Raw genomic sequence first — 21,378 nt, forward strand, 5'->3', positions numbered from 1 at the left:
ATTCTACAAAACTCTACCTACTTTTGATCTGTGCAAATCTCCCATCCATTTCCAAATAGATTTATTTCTGTTCCCAGCAGTTCTCTGTAATGCGTTTACATTTACATATTTAATTTTTATTCTAAGTAACCCAAACTTTTTTTAATTAAGACTTTACCTAATCTCTTTTTTAATTGTGATCACCTGTTTCATATTATTTATAAAATTAAGAAACTGATGTTGGAATCAAGAAAGCACTTCCTAATCAATGTTGAACAGGGTAGAAATTGAAAACACCTTCATTTTCTCAATGGCCTTTCTAGGCAGCTAGAAAGCAACCCCTGTGGGCTCCAGGACTTGTGCTGCAAAACTCATGACTGAACACTGTGAACAGGAAGATGGCTGCTTCTTTCGGAAATAGCTGCAGAGTCGAGGGCCTGTGCTTCATGCTATCTGTTCCCCTATCCTTATCCATTACTATAATAGCGTTTGTCTTACACATCACCATACTGTATTGATGATGTGCAGCTCCTTTGGAAGAATCTGGGCATTTCAAGTAACAGCTTACATACTGCACACTGACATTTCTTGCTTGAATGGAAGTTTCCTTGGGGCAAAAATTAAAATTACAAAGTAAGCCTAGAGCTGGAGGGATGGCTCAGCAGTTGTTAAGAAGGTGCACCAGAGTTCAGTTCCCAGCATCCACACTGATTTTCTCACAGCCATTTATACTACTAGTGCCAGGGGATTTGACACCCTCTTCTGGCCTCTGAGGGCGCCCACATAAATGTGTTCATACACACAGAGAACACAGACACACAAATAAAAATAAAATAAATCTTTTTTTTAAGTGGGTCTCAACTTAGCCCCAGTGTGCTCAGTCTCTGGTGAAAGGTCCCAGGGCGGCTCCTTCTAGGATCCTCCGGCTGGCGTACTGCTGTGGTTGGGAGCATCATCTGCTCCTTTCCGGTCTCCTCTCTCTTCTGCCTTACATTTTCTCCCACATTCCAGCAGAAGACTGCAGGCTGAAGGCTGGGATGACTGGAATTCGTGTGGCAGTTCAACATAGCTAGCCATGTGTGCTTCCCTAAGGGTATTTGTCAGTTCCCTAAGGCACAGTATCTTCATTGCTCATGTGCTCGTGTCTCAGGCTTTACTTGGTGGCTAGGACAGGTGAGTTCTTGAAGTTTGGCTTTGGAACACAAGTTCAGATTCAGTAAACTTCTTTCGATCAAAAAAGAAATGTGACCAAAAAAAAAAAAATGGTCAGGAAAAAGAAACCCCTACAAACTTATAGGATCTTGATAAGGACCTTGGGGAAGAAAGCCTGTGTGTCTCAGTGTTTGTCATCTTATTAGGGCTGTCAGCTAGCCAAAATATCAGTCACTAGGTCTTCAGTGTCTTTTGTGAGCATACTATATATACACATGTGTGTACAGACATGTATATGGCACATATATGTATCAATAAATAACTGTATAAAACAATTTTTATCAATATTTTTCTGTATGAAATATATACCTAATTCCATCCTTTTCAATTAGAGATGTTGTGTTTGAGACTATTTGATCTGGCCTTCTCTCCGCCTCTGCCTAGCCTTACAGTCATGCCTCAGTCATTGTACCCGTGCAGAGGACCATTGGTGCAGATAATCCAAATCCCTGGTTAATCCTCTCAGTTGAATTGGGTCATGGGCCTACCTCGGAAGGCCATGGGGCCCCATGCACCTGGGGTTTAGTTATGGTGTCCCCCAGGAACAGAGGGCTATGGTGGATGCTGAGAGATAAAGCCCAAGGCAGGAAGGTAATCTGCAAGGCAAATAGTCCCACGGGGATTGTTAGGAGCCACTTGTTCAGGAAACAAAGCAAGGGGCAGTGGGTCTTCCTTCCCTGAGTCTGAGAAGCTTACCCTCTTGCCCTGAGTTCAGGAACTTGGTGTTGTTCAGATGGCCACGGGCAGCTGGATTTTAGCCAAAGGGAGGTCCACATACAAACTATTATAGACTGATGTTAGAGGAAAGGCATGTTTTATTCACCCAAACACAGTGGGAGGAGAGGGCAAGATAAAGTCGTCAGTGTTCCTCTTTAAGAGCTGCCTCTATCCTGAGTCCCACCACAAGGGAGGCTTTGGGCTTCTAGCAAGTTATGTATGGTGGCTTCTTGACCCTCTAGTTGTCTAGTAACTGATTTTTTTGAATTGGTGCATAAGTGCATCCTAGCCCAGAGGTTCCATGCAGCAAGGTTATAACAATTCTGTCAGTCCCCATGCTAATTTGGAGCAGCCATTTTCTCTCAAATCGTCAAGAATCTCTGTGAGTTTCTATAGTGCTGGAAAGAGCCCTAAGCATGGAAACAAAAAATAATAACAGTTGCCTTTCCTCCAAACGCATTTGTCAGGATACCAGGATTTGAAATGTGCCTGAAATAAGCTTTCACGTGGTGTGGGTTGGTTTTCAGCTCATATTTAATTGTCACTCCCCACTTTGAAACGTTTCCTCTTTCTGGCTTGAGAGCAGTTGTTGAATGAAGATCTGCCCATGCCTGATGACAGGCAGTATGGCAAATGCTTTCCCATGTAGGCTGTCTCTGCTTTGCTTTGTAAGAAAAAGCACTTACTTTCCCCCCCCATGTTTTAAGATCATCTGTCTCAAACACTAATAGAGGAGAAAATTAGCAAATTTATCTACCAGCTCCCTGAGGACAGTGAATATAGATAATATCGACTGTTTCCTATGGAAATGCTGTGAATTGGAGTCTGCCCCAAACAGTTTACATACAGGAGCTCGTAGACTCTTCTCTTCCTAAGAAGGTGCTATAATCAGATGAGAAAATTGGGGTGCAGAGCAGTGAGGCACCCTCCAGCGCTACCCTATCCACAGACCAAGAAAGTTCCCCTGCTCCTATGTGGTGGTTGTAAAGGCTTGGGTAACCTGAGGACACGCCCACAGGGTTGGAAGAGAGTCTGTACACATGAGCATGTGCCTCCATGGCTTTCTGCTTTCTCCCTGGTGCTGCTGAAGCTGCTTGGACGTGTCTGTTTTGAGCCACTTGACCTCACCTAAAGCCAAAGGGAAAGACCCCCAGGGGGTTCTGGGAGTCTCTCACAGCCGCCCTCCCCCCAAACCTTGATCCCCCTGTTCTTTGCCCTCCAGCCACTGTGTGAAGTAGATGATGGAGCCCATCAGAACGTGACAGTGTGTCCAAATAAGGTGCCAAGCTTTCTTCTCTCTGACTGGCATTAGGTGATATGCCTTCCTCTTCCTCTCCACGAGCAGAAAGTACAGATGGTTTTGACTTGCGCTCCAAGGAAAGGCTCAGCAGCTTCTCTGTCCAGGTGGGTCCTGAGTTCGGATCTTCCTGTAGAGCTTGTTCACTCTGGAGGTTTCACCAGAGCTGGCTCCTCTCAGATAGGGTCATCATGATCACTGGAGCTGTTTAATACCCCGAGCAGGACTGTGTCAACCTGTAAAAACTGAATATCACATGGACTTTAAACACACATCCCTTATAAAATTTTTAAAGCTTGCTAGATTTTATTAGAATGTGTGAACCAGACTGAGTATATTAAATTTATGAATCCAATTGATGCAGTACCATAATAATTCAATACAATATGCTTATGTCATTAAACTCATAAAGCAGATTCCCTGAATAGCCTTTATGAATAGTTCTGATGCTGTAATCACAGACTAACATTTTCACCCTGATGAATTTTAACTGGGAGCTCTCAGACTTCTGTATAACATCAAGAAATGAATGCCAGGTTTCAAACTTATTTCAAGCATTTACCTCCCAACCTAGGGTAGTGAAGGTAGCTGGTAGAAGAAGCTGCTACTTGCAAGGATAGTTACTCACTAGGACTGCTGAAAGGATTGGAATTCACTATCATGAAGTGGAATAGGACAATAATTTATATCTAATCATAAATTATAGATGGAAACCAAAGAAGCCTTCAGTCTACCTTAACAGATTTCATTCATTCCCTCTTTCCTTACTTTTCCAATCCTGTGGGTTATGTGAAATCTGGATAGGGCAAACCTGGCTGCTCCATCTGCCCCAGGCCAGAAGAGGTCAGGCCACTCATGTGTCTGCCTTTGCATCCTGCCTTCTTAGGAATTGAGCTCAGACAAAGCCCTGAAATATGTAAGCAGCTGCCTGTAAGCATTCCCTCCAGTGTATAAATCCAAGTCACAGGCTTAATCTAAATTCAAAGGGAGGTAGAAAGCGACAAAAGCATGGCTTATTGGGGTCAATAGTATAGCAAACTATAGCGTATTCCATTTCTCAGTCAACTTTCTGTCGACTTAACTTTATCTCTTCTCAAAATTTGGAAACTTATTATGGAAAATGCATTCCACAATACGTGGTTGTAATGACAGGTGGTCATAATAAGCTTTTGAAACAAGGGCATGGTTGCCATTTCCTAGAACAGGCAGTAGAGAAGTATTTGTAGTTAAGGTTACAGGTGGGGTATAGCCCAACCTTTGAGAAACATAATCATGAATGGGAGTGAATCTAGTTTATCTTCACTATAAGATGGCTTCAAGCCTAAGATGGAGGCAGATTGGTTTATCATTGCCTGCCCTGTGCAGGGTACAGAGTATGCCCACCACTTCTGTGTGATCTATCCAAAAAAGTGGCAGTGTGGATCGAGAAAGCTATCTTTTGTACTATAAGGACCTACGTCATAACATTAATGCTACCCATTGGCCTGCAAAGCCCAGCCTAGATGGAGACGTGTGGAGCAAACAGACTGCTGACTGTGCCCTGAGCCCTGTCTCCTGTTTCTAGGCCTCACTGGAGCTCTCACCCTGCTGAGAACTAGTTCCTTCCTGTCTCTTCCTCCACACCCTCCCGCTGTTCCTTTCCTACCTGTCAGGCTTAATATTCATTCACCACCTCCAGGGTCTAAGTGGGTGCTCCAAAAGCATCAGTTTGATTATGCATCCCTGATTGGACTGCAAGTGACTCAGGGCAAACACTGACTCCTATCCACTGCTGAGTTCCTAGCTAGCCCAACCCAGACAGAGGGAAAGGCTCAGTCCTGAACAAAGTCAGGCCAAAGCAGCTAACAAAAAGCGAATTTAAACTTACCCTAAAAGATTATATATATGAGAGAAAGAGAAATGGCATGACATTCATAAGAACACATAGAACTATAAATTATTTTTATGTTGTTATTAAAGTAGCCCCAATTTAGAAAGACAAGTGCTACACATTTTCTCTTATATGTGCATCTTAGATTTTGAGCTAAATGTGGGTATATTGGCAAAGGTTATAAAGAGGGCCATAAATTGAAAAAGAAAGTCTTAAAGGAGATTTGGGATGGGCTAAAAATAAGTGAAGGAATTCAGAAAAATAGGATAATAGAATACATGTAAAAGGAAAGCAAAAGGAAGAAGAGGTAGTTGGGGAGGAAGGTGACTGGCAGGAGGGGTACCAAGTTTGGTAAAGGGACTCTAGAGCAAGGATCAGCAGAAACCAAATGAATGAAAATCCCAGAAGGAAAACCATTACTTTGTACACTAATCAAGAAAGAAATGAAAAGGGTAAGTGGGTTTGGATGATAGGACAAAGCATCAGCAAGAGAGGTGTGATTCCGAGCACTGAGAGGGAGGCTGTGTGTCTGTCCTGCGTAACACTTGGTTCCAAGGCTCAGTACCATATTTCATGGAGGGTGGGTGTGCAGTAACTGCTGGATCCATGCATGTGTCGCCTTACCAAATATTCTTCACTTCATCAAAGTGTGCAGGTCATTTGGGTCAAGTTAGCATCATATCTGATGATCCAGTACAGCTAAGTTGTAGAATTTCTAAAATGCCAGTGAGAAGTGGTCAGACTAATATTTGTGGGAGTTGGAAAGTGGGAAGGCTTGGGCGGGTGGATCTCTTAAAGCCTACTGGATTGATTTATAACACAGTAAGAACCAGACCTTTCTCAGATCTGGAGATATCCCAGGGTGTCTCCATCTGGACCTGGAATGTCTTCAGAACTCATCAGTCAATGACAAATTCTCCAACTTTCTCTGCCAGGTAAATGGATCCTGTAGGTCTTATTAGGTGAATGCTTGTCTTATGGTCCCACCTAATGGCTTCTGGGGATGAGGAATGCCCTTCAACTCTCTTGCCTGCTAAATGTCACTGTAGAAAGGCAGATGGAGCTCTATTACATTTCTGAAGAACATTTCATTTCAATTTTAATGATTTCAATAACTTTAAATTACAGATTTATGTTAGAATTTTGTAAAAGGAAGAAAGTTCCACAACAATGAGATAGTGGAGAAAATCATTAGAATGACACAGCGCAGTGATGGATTACACATGAAATAAGGAACAGGCCCCAGATACAGTTGTCCTTTTAAAACAGAACCTTCTTAATAGCAGAAAATTGTCATGACCTCACCCACTGCTAATTAAAATAGAGGGGAAGGAGCCAACAGAGAAAAGGGCTGAGACCTCTGAACACTTTTGAAAGCCCAAATTATCCCCACCTGCACACACACACACACACACACACACACACACACACACACACTGACTGAAAGTCAGAGAGTATTCCAGAAGCCTACTTTAACATGGTATTGAAAGTCCTGAAGATAGGTCACATTTCATCTCTGACTTCAGGACATGACCCTTGAGGGTCATATGAGAATATTCTGATTTTCTCCCAGATTGGAAGATCAATCCTTTGTGGCTCCTGACCTTGGCTAAGTCAGGGCTTCTTGATGCCAGTGTCCTCATCTGTAAGTAAAGGATGCCTTAGAGGCCCTAATGCTCAGAAACTGGGGATGCTGTTTATAAGGCTCTGTTGACCTGAATCTAGGTTCTGGGTCTCCACACAGCCCTACTGTGTGTGACAACCTAACTCCCTCACATTGCTTGCTGATTTTAGACTTTATTCCTCCTCGCCTATTCCTCAACCTTCCCTTCCTTCAAGATCCCAGGCCTTGAATGCACCAGCTCTAAAATTAGAAGGGGCTGCACATGGAGACGCCCTATTGGCCCTGGAAGGTTTTGCTCAGGAAGACAGCTGAGGCCCTGAACTCTATCTAAGGTCACCCTCACATGTCATTTGAAGGTCTGGATTCTGGTGGGAAACCCAGCAAAGACTGCCTACAGCTAGACTTTCTCAATTCTTCCAACAGGTAAAGCCCATGGTTAGCTGGAGTAGCATTAATGTAGGTACGCATGAATCATGTCAATGTACTGACTTTCATCAAGGTCTGTGCATGTAGCCACACATTATTTCAGAGCCATGGCTTGCAAACCCTAGTCAATATACTGCATCCTGGGCACAAATGAAAATTTCATAGGTTGTGTGCATGCTTACCAGTGTATTGCCGCTATAGAGTGTGTTTTGCCTTTCAGAACTATTAACTCTTCCAGTAGACCAAACTAGCCCTGTTGGTACAGAAGACTAGTCATGTTTAATTACGTCTTGAAGTAGTAGAGGAAATTCAAAAATAAGCCTAGATGTAGATCAAAATTTAGGGAATCCTCCTCCCAACCTGATGCTTGTCTGAGGATGTGCCACTAGCTGCTCTGCGTCATCTGGACTCTTATTCTCAAAAACCACCTAGGTTCACAGTCTGCTTAGGAGAGGAGTGTCATGGCCGAACTCCTTGATGGACAGCTAGCCAAGCATAGGGAACTCAGTCATGATCCACATAGAACATTTCTCTTGATTTCATGGGTGTCTCCCACCTGGTGAGTCTTGAGGACTGTTTACAGTAAACTGAACTGACAGAGACCCTTGCTGGGCTGGGGCTGGGGCTGGCTCTGGTTCTTGAGTTTCACTCACTGTTGAAAATTTTCCATGGCAGTAGCTATGCAACCTGGGAACACCTTGCCGAGTCCCCGAAGAACCTTTGGTTCTAGCACATTTCAAGTGCTGACTCCAGTAGCTTTTTGACTGTGATGTGTCAACTCCAGAATATCCATGAGAAAAATTCTCCAGCCTTCTATCTTTAATAAGCCAGATGAGCTATCTTCAAAGAATGGGTGTCTCTTCAGAGGGGAGACCTGGGTGCGCTCTAAAAAGGGAAATGGGAGCAGGGCAATCAAGAAAATGACCAGGGTCTTTGAAGTCACTGTGAGTGTTACCTCTGCAGAAAAGCGTGAGGGATAAAGTGTCCAGTGTGCAGCAGTTCCCACTGCAGTGCCATTAAGCCCAGGAAAGGCAGCTCGCTTATGAGCCTCAGGCAGCTGAAACACCCCACGGCCTATGTAGATGACTTTGCTCTTTGAGGACAAGATGGTCTCATAAAAGGGAACTCTGTGGGTGATCCTAGTAGGTGGCATCAACCTCTAGGCGGAGTCCTGGTTTTGAGTCTTGGCTGTCTAACTTATGTGCACAGGGACCTCTGTGGTATTACTTAGGCTTCTGGGGTCTGCTTCTCCATTGGTAATGCAGACTTGACAATAGTCCCCTTAATAGTTTCATTAAGTTACTGTAGGAATTTAATAAACACCTTTAAGAATTTTCACAGTACTTTGAACTTTGCAAGTCTTTGATAAATGGAACAGGAAAGGCTGTTTTGCAATCTGCTAAACAAGAAGGCATTCAGAGACCTCATTGTTTCATGTCTGTGACAGTCACACATATACCAGCTTCTTCCATCATTTGTCATCTTTAAAAACTCATGGTCCAAGCTGTGAGACTATCTTGGACTTCACAGTGTACATAGTAAGACTGACTTAAAAAGTCAATAATAGCCCTGAAAAATATATATATATATATTAACATTATATAGACTAAGAAATTTTTATTTACTCATTTAGAAAATATATAACATTTATAATATCTTATATTGTTATAATAATAGCATATATAATATAAAACAACAGATAAATAGAGGCCTTGAACTTGAGCAAAAGCAAGGTGGGAGGTTCGTGGGTTCATGGGAAATTGATTAGTTGATGAAAATGAAATGAGTAAATGATATAAACATTTTTAATTTCATAAATGAACAACAAATAAAAACAAAGGCTCATAGTTCCTTACAGGATATTGTCTTCATTTGTTTGTGAAAATTTCTTAAACAACATGGCAGACGTACAGAGGTCTGTCTCTCCTAGTCACCCCACCAGCCTGCTGTCTCTGAATTCACAGTCTTTCCTAGACTGTAAACTGCATTGGAAACCTTTGAAAAAAGTCAAGGTGCTCTGTGTCAGTGCTGAAATACTTCTTGAAGATTACTCATCTAATTTGATTTTCTGAAAGCTTTGATAAGAAAGCTCTTCTTTATGCCTTAATGTTGGTTCAAGTGGCAAAAAGTGCATAGCCAAGATAAACATGTCTAATATATTTCTTATTCTTAAATTCTATCAGCCAGATTGTAAACAAGTAAACCATGGGCATTTGTCCTATGTTGCCGGGCTTTCTTTCCCGCTCTCTGCTTTGTTTGCCTCTCTCCTTCACAGCAGCCCCTCTTCGCTGCCCTCTCCAGACAACCCCAACTCTCTCACTTTAGCAACCTCCATGGTCACTCACATAGACCCCCACTTGCTCTGGCATCCTTCCTTATTTCCTACATTGCAATCATATAGAACTGAATTTCCATCTTGCCTCCACAGCAGGGCCGTAATGTTGCCCATCCCCACAGGTACTATTGCTGTCCTAGGTGCCACTGCACTAAGGCATAAAATGAGCAACGACTCATTGTGACACCACCCCCAAGCAGAAGTTGTGGTCCTCTGTGGATCCTAACAGGACACCACATTTTAAATATCCCTACTTCTATTTTATTTTACAATGGAGAAAGCGTTCGTAAAAGGCAGGCACAGCAGTTGGATATTGGATCTAGAAAATCCTTTTCGTGCTTTGCTGACCCTGATAAGTCACTTAAACTCCTAATGTCCTCAGCTTTTTCAATTCTCTTCTCATGGAGTCTGCTACCCTGGGGATGCAGCCTGCTTCCTGAGCTGACTTCTCACATGCTGAGGAGTACCAGCCATGTCTGCGGGTCTACAGAAGAAGGATACCTTTGGCAGAGAGCTTTTTATTTCTCCCTTCAGCAGCAGATGTGGTAGAAAACATTTTGAGCCCAAGCAACAAAAATCATTAATGTAAATATGTGTTAAGTACTGTATATATAATCATAATTACATAATCTATACAGGGTACAATGAAAGTGGATTTCATTATTGAGACAGAACTCAGAAAGATCAAACAATTCATTATTATCAGTTTCCCTTATTGATCACCTGAAAAATAAAACAATAAAGGATCCTGAATGCCACAGGTACACACTCAGAGCTTATGCACCACACACACTGAACAGTGGGACTCTGACAGAGGTGCATTAAACAGTGGGAATCAGACAGAGAGTGTGATCATCAACTGAAGTTGAAAGCAGACAACAGCATTGTTAGCAGTAGAAGTGCAGACAGTGAAGCACTGCTGCCTCAGGAAGAGGACTGTAGATGATAGGAACACAAGGCGGGTCGGCCTGATCCTAAGTGTCATGCTATTATAACCAGGTGCTCATCACGTAGGTGTGTTCATTTGGGAGAAATTCATTAGGTTATATACTCATATTATGTAACGTCCTCCAGGCATATATTAAAACTTAAATTAACTCATGAAAAGCAATCGTCAGTGTTGTATCTCAACTCTTTTCCTAAACTAGACAGTGGGTCACTGCTAACTGAGGACTGCGAAGAACAATGACACCACGACCTTGAGGAACTTTTGGAATGCTCATTCTGTCTACTTCTATCCCTACCCACAGCCCTTAGTTTTGTCCTTCAGTGGAATTTGATCAGCCCTCTTCAGACATAGCCAGTAAAGGCCATGCCTTGTTGTACAGCCTAGGAGCTCCTTGTGGTCACCGCGAAGACTGTTAACTAGCCACATGCTGTCTCACCACAGAAGCTATGTGCGTCAAAGAAACTGCCCATCCTCCTACTGCACAGGAAACTCTTTTGAAGGAAGAAAGCTTTGCAATGTGAAGAGGTGGCCAGATCAGATCTTTCTGTCTGGAGGTTTCATGAAGCCATGGTAATGAGTTTATTTGAAGAAAAAGTCCTCACCTTAGGCAGATTTATGGCTCTTTTGTAATGGCCGTGCTGTGACAAGGAAGGTGTCTCCAGTACTTGCTTTTTCTTTTATTTATCTTTTTAACTTTGTGTCTCATTATGCACAATTTCAGGCTTTATTGGCCCTTTAAAAGGACCAATACTTTGTGAACTAATTATGACAAATGTTGATACAACATCTGTTCTTGGATTCCAATTGCCTTGTCGTCTGTCAGAGTTCATCTGGAAGGCGAGCTTGATGCAAACAGTCTGCTGTTGATGTGCTCTGCCTGGCTCGTGGAAAAGGGACTGCCCAGGTGTCCCTGAGACCATACCTCTGCACAGAAGTTCCCCTCTGTCCCTGAAGGAAACTGGACATCAGTCACAGTTAGTGCACAGCTAGGCAAGCCCACAGCTTTCCCATTTAAAGTTATCTCCCTGTTTTTCTTCATGTTTTTTATTAGCAAATATTAGTCATATATGATGACTTTAATCTCTTTCTTTTTGATCAAATTTATCCCCTATAATCCTCTTTATTTTTATGAGACAGGATTTCTCTGTAGCCCAGGCTGTCCTGGAACTCACTTTGTAGATCAGACTGGTGTCAGACTCACAGAAATCTGCCTGCCTCTGCCTCCCGAGTGCTGGGATTAAAGGCGTGCGCCACCACTGCTGGTCTCCTTCTTATTTTCATCTGTCTGTCCTGTCTGTGGACCAATTAATTTGATTAAGCTTGCTTACAGAAATATGGATGAGAGATTATTTACCAGGGTATGGGTAGTTTACCAGTGACTAGACTATGTCACTGAAGGAAGTGCCTCTTTGTGTCCCAGTAACCATGAACTGGCTCCTCAGGGAAGAGTGAGGCCTCATGAACCCCTCCCCATTCCTTGATGGGATATTTCTGGGCCCAGTCTTATTCCAGGCCTTAAGTGAATAATGACAGCTGCTAAACCAAGAATGCTCTGACTGTGATGTGCCCAGAAGACAGAGTTCTATACATTCTGCTCCTTCCTCAAGCTCTTATAGTCTTAACCCCGCCACACACTCAATGTTCCCTCAGCCTGGGAGGGGATGATCTAGATAACTCATTTAGGTTCACCAATCACTTATTCTTCGTGTTTTGACCAGTTATGAGTTTTTGCACCCTAAAGCTGCTCTGGCTTTCCTTAGCTACTACCTTCACCTGTCAACTCGACATAGCCTAGAATTACCTGAGGGAGTCTCAGATGAGGGCATGTCCCAATCATTGGCCTGTGAGCATGTCTCTGAGACACCTTGATTGGTAAATGATAAAGGAGTACCATCTTTTGATTAGGTTTACAGTACCAGATATCAGTTTCCTCGTATGGACCAGGCCTCAAAGCAGGAAGTGGTCCATTATCCCTGTAACACTCAAGGCATGACTTCACCAGGTTATTACATCTTGCCTGACTGGTCGATAGTATACTGCACTGGGTCCACAGCTAAGGAGCATTGTTGATGACTTTTCTTCTCCAGCATCCTGCATAGCACTTTCTAGCCCTGGGAGAAATAGCCAGCTTGGAATCAGCTTCCGGCTTCTTGATTCTCTGTGTTCTAACCTGTGATGTATCCAGAAATAGAGTCACATTGTGCCCTGCTGGTGGGCAGCATAGAGCAGTGACAATAACCTGGATTGCTTGAGTGGCCTCTAGGACCTCGTAGACCAGCAACTAACTTGTTGGGAGGTATCACACAGCTGATGCTGGGACTCTCGTGTAATAATCTTATGTCATCTGGAAATGACTTTATCTACCAGTTCAGGATACTTCTGTTCCCAATCTTTCTTACTTTTTGGCACTTTTTATGTGTATATAATTTGTAGTTTATTTCCACTACTCTCTCTTTTCTCACCCCCTCAAAAGTCCCCTTTGCCCCTTACACAACTTTATTAGAACTTCCAAGTCTCTTTCCTACATACATATAATGAGAGAAAACAGGATGTTTGTCTTTGTCTTAGTCAGGATTTCTATTGCAGTGGAGAGAGACTGTGACTACAGCAACTCTATTAAGAAAAACATTTAGTTGGGGTGGCTTACAGTTTCAGAGGTTCGGTCCATTATCATCATGGCAGGACATGGTGGCATGCAGGCAGACATGGTGCTTGAGAAGAACCTGAGAGTTCTATATCTTGATCCACAGACAACAGGAAGTAAACTGTCTGTGTCCACACTAGGCATAGCTTAAGCAGAGGAGACTGTAAAGCCCACCCCTGATGTGGGAGTGTCATATATCAATCTGTTGATTTCATTGCCTAAGCAATAAAGAAACTGCTTGGCCCTCTGGGTGGAATAAACAAAACAAAATGCTGGGAGGAAGAGGAAGTGAGGTCAGACTCCATAGCTCTTCTCTCGGGAGCAGATGCCTCAGAGAGGGATGCCATGCTCCCTGCTCCAGGGAAGATGCACGCCATGAAGCTCCTACCCAGGATGGACTAGAATCTTCCCGGTAAGACCGGTTCTCACAGATTATTAGAGATGGGTTGATCGGGATATCAGAATTAGCCAGTAAGGGCTAGAGCTAAAGGGCCAAGCAGTGTTTAAATGAATACAGTTTGTGTGTTGTTTTTTCGGGCATAAGCCGAGCAGGCGGCCTGGGTGCTGGGAAAGCAGCCCCGCCACTCTTATTACTACACACCCCTGTTGGGAGGCCCAGCTGGTCAGAGGTTGCAGTTTCCCATGGCCTAGCCCCTCTCTTCAAACTCAGTGCAACATGTAGCCTGCCCCCTCAACTCCCAGTGGAGGTGCTATGCTCTCTACCTGACCTTATTTGGAGAATGTCTCTAGGCCAAGATATCTGACTTATCTCTAGTGTGATTGTTGACCCAGTTCCCTGCAAGAGCTTTCTTTCCTCTCGCTGTTCATATGGTAGTGAGACATATGTTAGGAGCTTTGCTTAGGACCCTCTGCCACACTTGAGGCCTTGTGATAGGATCATGTTGTGTAATGCAAAAATAGGTGTTACCCCAGCCACTGTCCCCAAGCTTTGTATTTCCTCTCACTCTGGAATAAGCGTGAGCTGTAACACTGAAGCAGTCTCCCAGAAGGCTATTTCCGTCAAACCACAGGCCTGACACGTCCTTGTTTGTTGCTTCTGCCCTCTTTGACCTTGTGGCCTGGTGACCAATGGACCTTGAAGAGAGAAGGAACCCACCCGTGCTTCCACAGTGACACACTTCCTTCACAAGGCCACACCTCCTCATAATGCCACTCCCTTTGAACTCATGGGGGCCAATTATGTTCAAACTACCAAAGTCTTTTTCTGTTTGACTTTATTATTTTAACATGATTATCTCCACTTATGTCTATTTTTTTTTTCTGGGGATGTCTTCATTTCTCTCTTCTTTACAGCTAAAAGTGTTTTAACTGTGTGTATATTCCTCATTATTTTTATCCATTCCTCTCTTGTGGGACACTGAGCCTGGTCCTGTGATTGGTGCTGTTATAAGCATTGATGCTAAAATGTCTTGTGACATTTGGACACAGAGTCCTTTAGGTAAATACCAGAGGTGAAATGACTGGGGTCACATAGAGGCCTGCTGTTAGTCGGGTTTTTGTTTTATTTTTAATTTTTTCTATTTTTTACTTTTATTTATTTATTGAAGAAATCTTATGATATCCATGGTGGCTGGATTAATTATATTGCCACCAGCAGCATATAAGGGATCCCTTTGGCCCATATCCTTGCCAGCGTTTGTTGTTTTCTTAAGGGCTACTGTTCCAACCAGGGTAAGATGGAATCCTGGGGTAGTTTTGGTTCACATTTCTCTGATGGTTAGCAAAGTTGAGCTCCTCTATTAATTGACCTTTGGTGTTCCTCTTTTGAGAAAGTATGTTCATTTCATTAGCTAACTTATTGATTGAGTTGATTTCTTTTCTTTGTTTTCTGCATTCTTTTTATGTTTTAGACATTAAACATCAGGTGTAAAACTTCCAAGGATTTTCTCCCATTCTCTAGGCTGTCTGTTCGCTTGACTGTTTTTACAAAAACATTTTAATCTCATGGGATTCCTCCCATTGGAATTGTTGCCTTTATTTGTTGGGCAACTGGATTCCTCTTGAGAAAAGCCTGCCCATGCCTATGGCTTGACTTGTTTTCCCTACTTTTTTCTCTAATAATTTCAGAGTTTCAGGTCTTAAACTAGGTTATTTGGCCCATTTGAAGAGTAAGAGGGATTTAGATTCGTTTTTGTACATATGGATTCCAAGCTTTCACAGAACAGTCTGTTAAAGAGGCTGTCTTTGCTGTATTGCAAATTCTGGGTATTTTGGTCAAAAACCAGGAATGAGGAATGACTCTGTGGCTAAAGCCCTCTATGTGGGTTGCCAGGTTCTGGTGTGCCCCACCAGTGGTTTTCTCAATAGAAAATGTGTGTTTCAAGAGAAAGATATCATACCAGGGAGAGTGTCAAGGTTGCACTAACTTAGGTGACTTGAGAAACTTCTGTGGTGATGCAAGCATTTGTTAACTTGGCTTGGCGGCAGTTTCGTGTGTGCATTTTAAGGTCTGGGAGTATAGTTCAGTGCGAGAGTGATTGCCTGGCATGCACAAGGCTGGAGATTCTATCCTTGGCACTACAGAAAACATTCAAAAGGAATATGCAGTTTATCTCTGCATATTCAGATTTATTTCTATAAAGTGTACAAAGTCCTGTAGTAATAGTGGTGGTATATAAAGGCTGCTTTAGCCCTTGGCATTAATTTAAGCAAAAGCTAGCACACTTACTTGGACTAAGTCACCTCTATAGAGGCCAGCTAAGGCTCCTCATTCATAAAGGAAGATGAGCTTTCCTCTGGGGCAAACTTCAGCCAGGGCCAAACAATTCCTTATCCCAGGTCTCTAGAGCATCCCTCAACACACACACATGACAGTTACAGATCTCCACACATTACCTGGTGGCCGGTGAGCTACAATGCCTAGGTCTTCCGCTTTGTTTTGTTACAGTCCAGAATAATAATGCTTAATTTCTGAATTTGTTCCAGAATTATGTGCATTTGTAAATGAGCAGAGACAGTTGATACTCTTTGTTGACACGATCTGCCTGACCTGAGATCTGGGCGCTGTTTTTGTACCCCCTCTTCTCCCCTAATGCATGTTTCGGAAATGTACTTCTGAGTTCTCTCTCCACACCTCCGAGACTTGTGGCAGGCGTTCTTTCTCTCTCAGTGCCGTGCAAGGCAAGTGCTGTAGTGATGAACACCTGCCATGGAGGAGAGAATGGCAAAAAGCCCAGAGCAGTTCACCTTTCACCTTAGGAAGAACACTTTGTTATTGGTGATGATTATAGAAGTTGAAATTTTTAAATGTTCTGTAGCACTTGGAGCCGATCCCGTTTTATACATAGGCCTCAAAGAGGAGACAAATGCTAAAGTTGCTCAGATGGGCACACCCAGCCCCTATGAAACTTTAGAGGAAACATTTTAGGAAGGATAAAGTTGTCATGTCCTGTGTTGGCCCCACTGGCCTTCCACATGGCACTGCCTCCATGGAGGCCTCAAGTGACATTTCTGTGGATTAGAACCCAGAGCCAAAGAAGTTTCTACTGTAGACCTGGACATCACAGCCCTGTCTACTCTACATTGACTGACAAGGGCCAAGGTAGTCAAGGGCCTTTGGAGCATTCTCTCCTTGTTTTGTTTATAAAATAGACGTATGTGCAGATCAGTTGTACCTTGGGCATTTTCCCTCCTCTCCTTGACTCTAGCACTGTCTTGACCATCTTCTTCACTCTTGTCTTTTCTCAGAAATACCTCAGGGAGTTTTTCAGCGTGATGCTCCAGTCTGAGACGTCCCCACTTCACATCAACAAAGTAGGACTGACCCTGTCCAAGCACACCATCTGTGAGTTCTCGCCGTTCTTCAAGAAAGGAGTCTTTGACTACAGCAGCTATGGAACGGGATAGATCTAAGTGACAGAGGAACCACCAACACAGTGCCTTCTCATCAAAGTGTCTCCAATGCAGGCCGACTCCTGCAGCAGGACCCCAGCCTGCCCCCTCCTGTTGCATGGGGCAACATGCAGCAGCCAGCCCAGAACACCTCACACACCATATCTAGTGCCTGAGTTTGGGAGTGGGCTGCGTTGCCTGCCAAGGGTGACCCTGACCGGCAGTTGTTGCTGTACCTCTGCACTTGAACGTGGCCTTTCCCATAGTGCTTCCTTCTCGTTGTGCAGCAAGTCAGTCCCCTGCAGCAAGATGGATATGTGGCTTGCTTATCTTGGGGCTCCTGGAGCCAAACCAACTTGGGACCTCCCAGAGTGGTGGCTTACCAGACCACCCTTAAATGACTTGCATCTGGTTTCTTCTTTCACCAAAATATGCTTGTTTTTTCTACTCCTTCCATGTGACTGGCTATATTTCAAAGATGTTTTGAGTTATGTCGTATTGTTTTACTCATTTGGATTAGGACTTACTATACCTAAACACTGAAGTTTACACCAAATGTCCTGTTCTGCAAAAAGGATCTGTAGGCCAATCATGAAAAGAGTCTTCCATGCCTGACAAATTGGATGTAGGCAACATGACTTAAAACTTGTAGAAACCCTACAAATAAGACATTGCTTAAACCTTCAATATTTGAGGGCATCTTCCCAAACCTCAATGGCTGTTGTCCATTTCTGAGCTTTTTCTGCATAAAACAAGTGCAACGCTGGATGCAATCTTTTAAATATTCTTTTGTTCATGTTTTAGTACAGAGTCTTCAGGATCATTAGCTAAAAAGAGAAAGAGAATTTGCAGTAGTTTATTAATAATCCCTCAATTACTCAGGACATAATGTAGCATTGCACATCAGTGTACAGTGAAACTGCTTCATTTATCAAAAGAAAATTGTGAGTAGGAAAAATATATGGTATATATTGAAGTGTACATAATTCTACTTATAGATTTATATGTATACCCTCCTGTACAATAGTTCAATGTCAGGCTGTATAATCATTCACACCAAATTTATTAAAGGTGTTTGCTTTTTCAACTGTTAAATTGAGCTGCTATCAATATTAAATGAAGTCATGAACTCTACCTTGTAGCTCAGTTTATTTTAAGTTTGTAATATGATCATTTCTACTGGTCTGTTTAATAATTGATCTGGTGTGCTTATAAAGATGCATAATGTGTAATTTAGCATTTATGTTGCAGAAAATGCAGTCACAGTAATGATTGAAGTCACAAATGAATGGCTAGCAGAACATGTTGCATTCAGCCTTCTAGAACATACCTGCCTAGCAGAACTCTCCAGCCTTAAAGAATGTTTAAAGATGCAGCAATTCCTATAAGGAGGAAACTCATATTCTCCTAATGAAATATTACAATTTAGCATAAAAAATTAAAGTAGACCTGTTTATTTAATTGCCTCAAAAGGACCCACTTCTCTCTCCAGTCATGATTACAGGCCTAGGTTTATAGGACTTGAATTTAAAACTAAAGACTAGGGATGAAAACTAGGAGATGATAATTAGCCACAGGTAATTTATTTAAAATAAGTCCACATGCTGAAGACCAAAAATCATTTGCTTGAGTAATTTTTTTTTCAGCTGACCGGATAATCTATCTCTTGTTCTTTGGGACCTGTATTAAAAGCTAGGCTCATGGCAAGTATTTTGTTGAAACGATACATAATATTTGGCAAGAATAGTGTATTTGTGAGAAGTACAGTCATGTGACATTCCTCCTGCACGATAGTGGTTGGAGCCCTAGTACTAACTGGCTCTTGCTAAAACCAGCCAAGACATAGAGAAGTCTCCCCAGTCCTTGGTCCACATTTGAAAGAAACAGCTATTCTCTGAGATGATTCTCCCTTCCATCTGCACCTATGGATAGCAGGGGATGAATTATTCCGGTTGGTCCAGCTATAGGCTTGTGTGTGTGTGTGTGTGTGTGTGTTTGTGTGAACTACATGTTTCCTCCTGACATAGAAGCTAGTAAATCTGAATTAAACATGAGGGGATGTTGGAAAGCAAGTGAAGAATTATATCTGAACAAATCATGGAGCATAATGGGTCTTTATATCAGTTGCTCTGTAATAATGACATGAAGACTTTTTATTTATTATGAAAGCTTGGTCTTAGTGTAGACTTGCTCTCAGCTAGCTCTTAAAACAAATTCACCAGTTTATATTAATCTACTTTTTGCCACATGGCTTGTTACCTCTCTTCAGTACCACACGTCCTGTATGTCTTGGTAAAAAATCTCCTATGCATCAGATTCTTTCCCAGAGTTCCTGTCTCTACCTGGAAGTCACGCCTATCCTCTTCTGCCTAGGTATTGGCTGTTCAGCTCTTTATTAGGCCAATCAGAAGGTGTCGTAGGCAGGTGAGAAAGGACAGAGACACACTTCACACAGTGTACCAAAAGCTTATCCCAAGAGTGGAGTTCTTCTCTGAGATAAAGGTAAGGTAGATGACAGGTCTAGGCTGACAAAATGGAAGCTTCAATAATTTGTACTAATTTAGGGAAGTAAAAGAAAATTAACAAGTATATGCTATATTGCTATATTTTCAGGCATCCCAGATACTGTCACTTTAATAATTCAGACTGAGAAGTCATCCCTTATACATTGTTGTCACTTGGACAAATCGGAGGAGCTTAAGTAGAATTCCTATTTTAAAGTAGGCGGCATGCCTTCTTAGATATTGTTTATAAAATCAATGCTTATCAATCTTGTTTAAAATCGCGATATAATAACTTTCAGTCCAGTTCCCACGCAGACCTTGCTATCTCTGAATTAGGTTCAAATTTAACCTTTGGCAGGTGATAGGGAGAATATGAATCATGCTGACTCAACAGCGACTGTAAACCTACAAGATTCCCTGCTCATGATGTAGAGATACTTAAAGAGGCTGTGCTGGAAGATGCTGTAGAGATACGAGAACAGGATTCCTAATCCCAAAGTCCCTTTCAGACTTAAATTTTTGTGCAGATTTACATCTTCTGCAGAAATAAGAGATAGCTCTGCTCAGTCTTGCTTTTGATCAGCCTACATAGACTTCAGACAGGATATTTATTGTCTGGGTGAAAGCCTGCGCAGGTTAGCACATGGATGAACCAAAGGATATGTGTTCCGCAGGGCTGCTGTGGAGCTGTAACTCCCAGCCTGTGGTCAAGGCATGTTAGTTCATATTCCAGGTTTAAATTTATGAAACATTAATGTGAAGTTTACATTTGCATGAACATGCTATTCTAGTAATAACATTTATGTCCTTTTACAATGTCAGAATTTATTGAATAACAATAGCTTCACGAGGTTCATGGTTTCAAAGATAGCAATTTAGCTCATGTAAAATCCTGCCCTGCCTTGACTGCCTGGCTGAGGCAAATGCAAGTTCTTTTATTCCAATCTTAATTGTTAATATTAATTCACAGAGCACACAGTAAACATATCTAGATCTCTCCGCATGTATACATGGTTTACAGAATGAGTGCGAGTTAAAGAAGCTGTAGCAGAGTTGAAGAGGTTTCAGGAGTGGACCGAGTCCATCCTGTTACAGACCTGTGTGGGGCCCAGAGGGGACTGCTGCAGAGATAGAGTCTGGTAATGAATGCAGAATTCAGCTTCGAGAAGGAATCCAGATGAGCTGCAGCCAGGAGTGGGTCAGAAGCAGGTCCAGGGGGGATAACAGGTAGATGGGCAGGCAGTCAAGGGGGCCACATCAACTGCAGGGGACAGCCAAGCTAAAGCTCCAAGGATATGTGGGAAAGACTGCTTGTCAGTCTGGAGGCCCACTTAACAGGTGTCATGATAGTTTGTCATGGGCCATGCCTTGGCAGTATTAGCTGTTCAACACCCTATGAGGTTCCCCATTTTCTTCGTCAGTCCTGTTTGCTTTTGAGCCCGGTCTCTGCGCTCCACCCATGTGGCCCTACAGTGTCAGTTCCCCCATAAACTAGGATGATGTCTCCCTTTCCCCTCGCAGGAATAAGTCACTGCCCGTACTGTGGGTGTGCGTCTGACAGATGATGCCATTTCTAGGTCTACACAGTGACTTCCATCATCCTTCTTCCTCAAAATGGGGTTAACAATGGTTGTAAACATGGAATCTCCTAGCATTTGAAGTAATCCCTGTATTCGGGAGGCAGAGGGAGGTGGATTTTCATAGATTATTCAAAGCCAATTTTCTACATACCAAGTTTCAAGCCAGCCACATCTACATAGGGAGAAGTTGTCTTAAAAAATAAAGTCTCCTAGAGCAAAGCACTGCCTAAAACTCTACCGTTTTGTCCAATATGGAGTAACTTAGGCTAAAACATAGCCTGACCATCACACACACTTTCTCCACTAGTAGAATGGCGACTTCTTTCCTCTGCATATGGGAGAATGTGTTTACAAAGAGATGGGCCAACCCTCTCTTTCCCTCTCCCCCC

At 42.7% G+C, this 21,378-nt stretch overlaps 1 protein-coding gene across 2 annotated transcripts in view; it reads left to right on the forward strand.

Annotated features, from left to right (window-relative positions):
• Kif16b (kinesin family member 16B) overlaps positions 1 to 18,039 on the forward strand; it is a 264,942-nt gene extending 246,903 nt beyond the window's left edge. For both annotated transcript variants that reach the window (XM_041670255.1, XM_041670256.1), the window contains one exon: positions 16,762 to 18,039. In XM_041670255.1, the coding sequence (XP_041526189.1) occupies positions 16,762 to 16,920 (159 nt within the window). In that variant the 3' untranslated portion in view covers positions 16,921 to 18,039. The remainder of the gene's footprint in view (positions 1 to 16,761) is intronic.
• The last annotated feature ends 3,339 nt before the right edge of the window (positions 18,040 to 21,378 follow it).

This window comes from Microtus oregoni, unplaced genomic scaffold (assembly GCF_018167655.1).
Source record: "Microtus oregoni isolate MIOR12 unplaced genomic scaffold, Mior012 000020F_ref0000438, whole genome shotgun sequence".
NCBI lineage: Eukaryota > Metazoa > Chordata > Mammalia > Rodentia > Cricetidae > Microtus > Microtus oregoni.